This window comes from Rhinolophus ferrumequinum, chromosome 20 (assembly GCF_004115265.2).
Source record: "Rhinolophus ferrumequinum isolate MPI-CBG mRhiFer1 chromosome 20, mRhiFer1_v1.p, whole genome shotgun sequence".
Taxonomy (NCBI): Eukaryota; Metazoa; Chordata; class Mammalia; order Chiroptera; family Rhinolophidae; genus Rhinolophus; species Rhinolophus ferrumequinum.
In genome coordinates this window covers 41,094,222-41,101,273 of record NC_046303.1, presented here as the reverse complement: position 1 = coordinate 41,101,273, position 7,052 = coordinate 41,094,222, and the positions used below count along the sequence as shown (strand labels likewise).

General features: G+C 34.6%; 1 protein-coding gene across 2 annotated transcripts in view; it reads right to left on the bottom strand.

Moving 5' to 3' along the window:
• Window positions 1–533: 533 nt before the first annotated feature.
• SEMA3E (semaphorin 3E) overlaps window positions 534–7,052 on the bottom strand; it is a 247,692-nt gene continuing 241,173 nt past the window's right edge. For both annotated transcript variants that reach the window (XM_033088911.1, XM_033088912.1), the window contains one exon: window positions 534–3,338. In XM_033088911.1, the coding sequence (XP_032944802.1) occupies window positions 2,886–3,338 (453 nt within the window). In that variant the 3' untranslated portion in view covers window positions 534–2,885. The remainder of the gene's footprint in view (window positions 3,339–7,052) is intronic.

The following is a 7,052-nucleotide window of genomic DNA, read 5'->3' as shown; positions in this document are numbered from 1 at the left end:
TGGTTGGGGCAAAATCTTAATTCTTCCAAGCGTTGCGGGTGGCTAAGCACATGACTCTTCCCAAATTCAGAAAACAGGATAAATCTTATCAATTCATTTGTGATTTTCCAAGCCTCCGCATTTCTCACATGAGATTTTGATTTGAATTCTAATCCCAGAAAGAAAAAAAGACTAGTAATATGCTTTTGTGGTGTGTTTCAGATTCTCAAGAAGGATAGAGCAACCGACATAGGTTGTTGGTTTGTCTGTCTTTTGAGAGGGTAATGGATTCATCCTAAAGTATGTAGTGTGTGTGTGTGTCTGCGCGCGCATGTGTACTCACACACACACACCTGGGGGAGAAAAGGGAGCAGGGAGAGAGAACTGAAAAAAATGAAAAAAAAAAAAAAAAGCCCATATGTATATACAGAGGGTGCCAAAAAAATGTATAAACATTTTAAGGAAAAAACTGTTATTAAAATTACACTGATGGTAACCACTGTGAGCACCTCTTGTAATTACAAAAGTCAAACGTGACTTGTACTCATCTTTTGTTATCAGTATATATTATTACAATTTTTTCATAGTTTTTTTCCTTTCTTAAAATGTGTATACATTTTTTTGGTGCCCTCTGTATATATAAATTTTGTGTTTTCCCTAAATTGTTGAATTGAGTACTCAAAATTTTCTTATCAGAACTCTTTCAAATCAGCATTTTAAAAAGTTTTGGGTTGTATTTATTTTTCCAGAATCAAATTTAGCATTTTATGTAAAGTATTTCATTTTCTGGCTAATAGTAATCTCAGTTAATCAAACAGCATGCAGGTTCATTCAATCCTTAAGACATGTCATAGAAAAGTTATTTTCCTCAGTTTTAGCACTTCAGCTACCAAATCTTTTTGGTTTCAAGTGACATCATTTGTCATCATTAATATTAACTGCTTGTTTGTGATATTGAGATTAAAATAACTACTTATGCCATATCTACCTTACTTTTCTTATAATTCAAATACAGTAGAAAACCCTGCTTTCCCTTGTCTTGTGTGAAAGGAAGGATATTTTCAGTAAATAGTGCTTTATTGACTTACCTGTTCACTTTGAGTATTTTGGACATAACTTTGCTAAGGATCCTGTAATCTGTGGTTACGGTACTTTTTCTCCACATTAGGCAGCTTTTACTGAAATACAGCTTTTTAAACATAACTTTCAATACATTCTGTTTTCAGTAAATATTGGTGAGCAGCAATGACCTCCAGTGGATCCTTATGTAAATAGCAACTGGGTTTTTAGAAAATGATATTTCTATATATTTGTATCCTTTCGATTTTTTGCAGCTTGGTGGCTTAATGAATTAACCTCTTAAACTTTCCTAAAACATTTATGTATTTAATATTAGAATGAAATTGAAAGACATTACATGTTCTCAATACTTTCACTTTCTCAATTATATAGCCTATAAGCTAATTTTGAAAACGAAAATGAATATTTAAAATTAACATTTAAATATTCATACATGTTTTCATGTGTAAGTCGTTTGCTATTTATTTTTATTTAAATGAAAAAAATCTCAAAAATTTTATATGTTAGAAAGGTAATTGCTAAATAAAATAGGAGGAAAAAGCTTCAGGGAATAAACATTTTCAAAAATAAAATCTCTTGATAATATTTATAAGAGCAAAGTAAAAGTGCTCTGAACATCTTGGTAGTTAAGTGAACTCATGAAATCATTTTCCTATTTGTTAATACAAACTAGGAAAATTTGATAACAAAGCAAAATACTTTAACATTTTCTTATGAAAAAAAGTTATGTTTCTCAAATATATTTTAGATTTCAGGGAAGATTATTTAGAAGGCATAAAATTTAAGTTTTTATGAGCGCTGTATTATCGTCATTTTGGATTGTGAGGTAATAAATTATTCAAAAACATGTTATCTCCATCTTAAAGTATGACATAAGCCTTAACACATTTTTCAGTTAGTGCTTTTTTTTTTCCCTGAAAATGGATTAGATGTAGTTACTAAGAAATTGCTTTCAAATCTTTAAACAAACTGTAGAGTTAAAAAAAACAAAAACAAAAACAAAACCAAGAGAATATACTTTTTCTCCCAGAAGAGGGCAGCAAAATTTTTTTCGGTTAGCGTTCTAACTGTAACTCCATCTATTCTGACATTCTTTGATATCTTTTGGAGAAGTTACCTTCACTTCATTCTTCTGCAATGGAGTGAAATTGAAAGGATGTGTTTTCATCATGAAACATAACTATTGTGAATGTGGTTTAATAAATGTTTTATGAAGGGCACAAGCCTCAAGGTGACCACAAGTTTTCTTTCATGGTTTGCAATAATTACAACACAACCTGCTTCATAAAACTCATGGCTTTGACAACACTAATACAGGAATTCTTAAAAAGTACAGTTTACATGAAAATGTTAAAGTATCTGATATTATGCATATTTTACATGGTGGTGGAAAGGGAAAATTCAGAAAGATTAAAACATTTATTTTTATTTATTCCGTTATTATTAAAATATTTAACTTTTTATCAATGTTCCAATAATCTTCAGTCTTCCAAGGGTAAAATAATAATTACCCTGGAAAAAGCAGCCAAGTACTCAAAACTACAATTATGATCACTTTTTGATAAATACAACATGAAACCACTGAGCAATACATTTATTTTAAAAAATTAGTTAATTTTATGTGATATTTAACCAGATGAGTATGTAGAATAATTTATCATAACACCTTTATAGTCATTTCTGTATTACAGAAATCTTGTTTACGTAATGCAAAGAAGTTAGATGCTCTCTCTCTCTCTCTCTCTCTCTCTCTCTCTCTCTCTCTCTCTCTCTGTCTTTTGGTTCCAAATATAAATTCTTCAGAAGCCAGGCGATGGCTTCCCCCATCAGGAGTCCAGCGTGTGCCTGGGCAGGCGGTAGTGCTCGGCTTTGGGACGGAGCTTCTTTTCCTGGGGGTTGGCATATTTCCACTTGGAAGGTGACATTTTATGCTTCTTCCTCTTCTTATCTGTGCACCATACCTTTTCACAGTATTCTTCCACTCTCTGGAAGTTGCTGTAACCAATCAGCTGCAAGAACTCCTTGTACCACGGTTTTGCTCCCTGTGGGATGCTGCTCTGAGCCGGACAAGGCATCTTGTGAGGCCCGTCCTCTTCATAGTCTTTGTTAAACATTTCCTCTACCCTCTCCTCTTCCACTACCTCCAGGGTGATTTTACGGACAGTGTGGATAAAACTATGCTCTACTGTCTGGCAAAAATAGGTACCAGCATCCATTTTGCGTACTCTTAGGAAGAGTAAACCAAGGTCCATCTTAACCACTCTGTCATCTGTCTTTACCTGCAAGAAAAAAAAATATATTAATAACAATTACCCAGTTAATTTAATATTAACATAATATTAATAACAATTAATAAGTATTATCCAGCAGAGAACACCAACCTATAAACCTTTCCACTGTGCTGAGTTTTTTCATTTCCATTATCATGTGATGAAATCATGAAAGTAATACACACACACATATGGAGGCTAAGTAATGAAATCAGTTGTGTGAGTGTGTGTGTGTGTGTGTGTGTGTGTATGTGTAAATTTGATTACATTTGAGGTCACTTCATATCAATGACTCTGAGGTCATTTCACATCAATATTTTAAAGAGCAAAGCAGGAGAGAAGAGAATAGGATGTGTTAATGATGACAGATATTGGAGTGATATACTCTGAAGATGGAGGGAGGGGAACACAAGTCAAAATTGAGGAAGACCAGAAACTGAAAGAGGCAAGGAAACTGATTCTGCCCCTAGATCCTCAAGAGCTCAGAGAAACTGATTTTGGAATTTTGACCTCCAGAACTGCAATAGAATATTGAAATAGAATGTATTGTTTTAAACAAAAAATAAAATAAAGTAAAGGGGAAAGCGAGAGACCTTTCTCTTTAGTGATTTCAATTGATCATTAGGAAATCCAGTTCAACATAGCACTTAAAGTTACAGTGAAATGAAGATTTGTCAAAGTTATTTATTTTCTTTTTTAATGAACAGACAGATTCCATTTCTCACATTATTAATTCAGGGGTTCTTATGCCTTCCAAATCATAATGACCAACGTTTCTATAAAAATCTCTGTTTAGACAGCTGGGCTACTTTCATTCTCTTTCCTTACCAAAAAAAAAAAAAAAAAAAAAATCCATCTGCTAATTAAGTGAGAATTCTTTACATTTCCACAAGGCTGTCCATTTAAAAGAGATTTAAAAGTTAACAGGTAAAATCCAGATTCTGCTCTGTTAGGACCTCACAGTCTAGTAGATATTAAGTTTGCATATATTTTCAGTACTCAAATATCTTCTTTTTATGTTTGTAACATAATAAATTACGCACATTGCTTCTATAAATATATAATTACACTTCAGGGTAAGAAGACCACAATAAAGCTTTCATTCAATAACTCATATTTTATCACCAATTGTTGTAGTAGTGAGTATATAATTTGACATTAGACAAAACTAGATTCAAATGCTGGCATCCCACTCTACTAATGGTGTGATCTGGGACATTAATGTATATTTTCTGCCTCAGTTTTCTTTGTAAAAATGGAGATAATAATCCTAATGTTGCTTGAAGAATTGCTATGAAATTTAAATAAGGTAACACAGGTGAAACTATTTTGCACAGTGCTATCAATATGTCGCTCTACCTTTCCTTATATACATTCCTCTAGCTGAAAGTAAACAGCTATGTGTTTTCATGGGCCCACGATTGTATCATGATGACATAAAGGCGATTCACACTGTACTGGCTGACTTCCCCTTTGAGAATACAAAACAAAAACAGTGTTCACCTTTGCCAATGTAAGAGGGGCATAACAGCAACAACCACAACCACCTTCGCAGTGAAGTCCGTTCCAACAAGCATGTTTTTGTCCCAGTGGTAGGTCCTGCCACACCTGCCAGGCTTAGCTCTTGGTGAGTTTGGTCATGTCTGAAGATGCAATGGGATTTCTCATGTGTAATTCCTCATGTGTGGTCATTTACATAATTTGTGATAATGTGGCATAGTGACAATATTGGTAGAGTAGGGGGTTGTACCTCAAACAGGAATGTTAGTGATAAATTATGAGGCTCCAGAGGTAGTTTTTTTCAGCTATGTAAGGTAAATCATTTACTCCAGTTTCAGAGTGACATAGTTGGGTGATAAAAGGGGCTCCATACAAGTACATCCTTCACGGGGGCTTCCCTTGACATGGAAGGACCATGCCTACGTAGACAAAATGCTACAGCCATTAACTCAAGAACTTCTTCCAGGGAGGAACCGGGAAGAGCCCTCACACCAAAGACATCCTTACTGCATAAAACCAATCTGTTACCTATTGATAGGTTTTTCTGAGAATGTATCCTTGGCAATTGCCATGCATAACCAGTAACACTTAAGGACTTTGTGACACTCGGCTCATTTTAATCAGGCATCTTGGCGGTCTTCTCCTCATCACTAGTTTTTCTCCATAAATTCTCCATCTATTGCAACCTGACTATCACCACACCATGCCTCTCATGGTACTGACTCAGAAGGACAGCCTCCATTGTTTTTAAACTTGTAGCTGCATTTGATATAGATGGACTTGCCTCCTTAAATGTCTTTTTTTTTTTTTCTGTGTAGCCCATGCCATTATACTGTTCAGGTTCTCTTCCTGGTTCTTTCTTGGTATCTTCTGTACATTTCCCATTCCCTCTGAGGCACAATTCTCTATCCTTCTCTGATCTCTTTTTTTATTTCCATCCATTTGGTAACTCTTCTGCTTCCTTGTTTCAATCAGCTTCTCTAAAATGGTGCATCATACACATACATAATCCATTGCTTTCCGATTCCAGTGTATTACAAGACACTGATTGAGACTTTTTTGATCCTTCATTATCTGCAGTTCAGTGTCTTTCCATTCAAACTGTCTCCTCATTCACCAACTTCCCTATTTATGAAAATTGCATCATCATTCTTTTAGTCTCCCTGTCCCCAGCTGTTGTTCAAATATACTTCTCTCTCATTATGTTCTCATATCCAAAACATCCCAAATCCCCATCAACATTGTTTCAGTGGTGACCACAGAAATATCCACTCCATTTCACTGTTTTTGCCACATTAGATTCTCATACTTCATAACTAATTCTTTGACCTTGTCTACTGGCTGACTCCCCCAAATCTTCCTTCTTTCTGTCCCTGCTTTCATGCCCAGCTGGATTCTGTTCAGTACCTATGCTCTTGTATTTGTCTAAAGAAACTTCCCTATGGCTCATTCTTTGTTTTTCAGAAAGGCTGACCTAAATGTTCTCTCTTCATATAGGTTATCTCTTCCTTCACACCCTGTAAAAGTGTCTTTCCCTTATTACCATCGTTTCACCTATTAAACTTTTTACACCTGAGCATGCAACATTATCTTCATATCTTCAATTGCATGCAACTGATATCTTCAACATTATCTTCAACATTATCTTCATAATGGTCCTTCAATTAATTTTCTTCTTACTGATATCTTTAAACTTTATTTCAATAAATGAGTACTATTTTACTCTTCCTCAAAGTTTAGTTCCTTTGGTTATGCTCCTGACTGACCAGTTATTCAGACTCTGTTGCTTGCCCAGGCAGGTAAGAATTGTTCCATTAACCAAATCCCACCTTTATATATCTCTATCTCTAACAGCTTAACACAGTGTTCTCAGACTGGGATTGGGGGAATAGGTGCATTTCTGGAGATCAATGAGTTTTCTGCAAGGATTTCTTAAATTAGTGTGTTTATTTTCATGGTAATCAATATAAATTTTTAAAAAACACCTATATTTGGGATCATGTGGAAGATCAACCTCGTTGTTATTGTTTGTGTGTATAACAGATCTCAGCCTTTTTCAATGCTTTGATAGTTGCCAGCTGCTGAGAAGAACAAAGATGGATTTAATATGCTAATGATAGGTTCCAGCCAAATGACAACTAAACAACACCCTTATGTAGTAACGTACATAAAAAGTTTTGAAGTCAGATGAATAAAGTGTTAAAAGGATTGAGTCATCACATG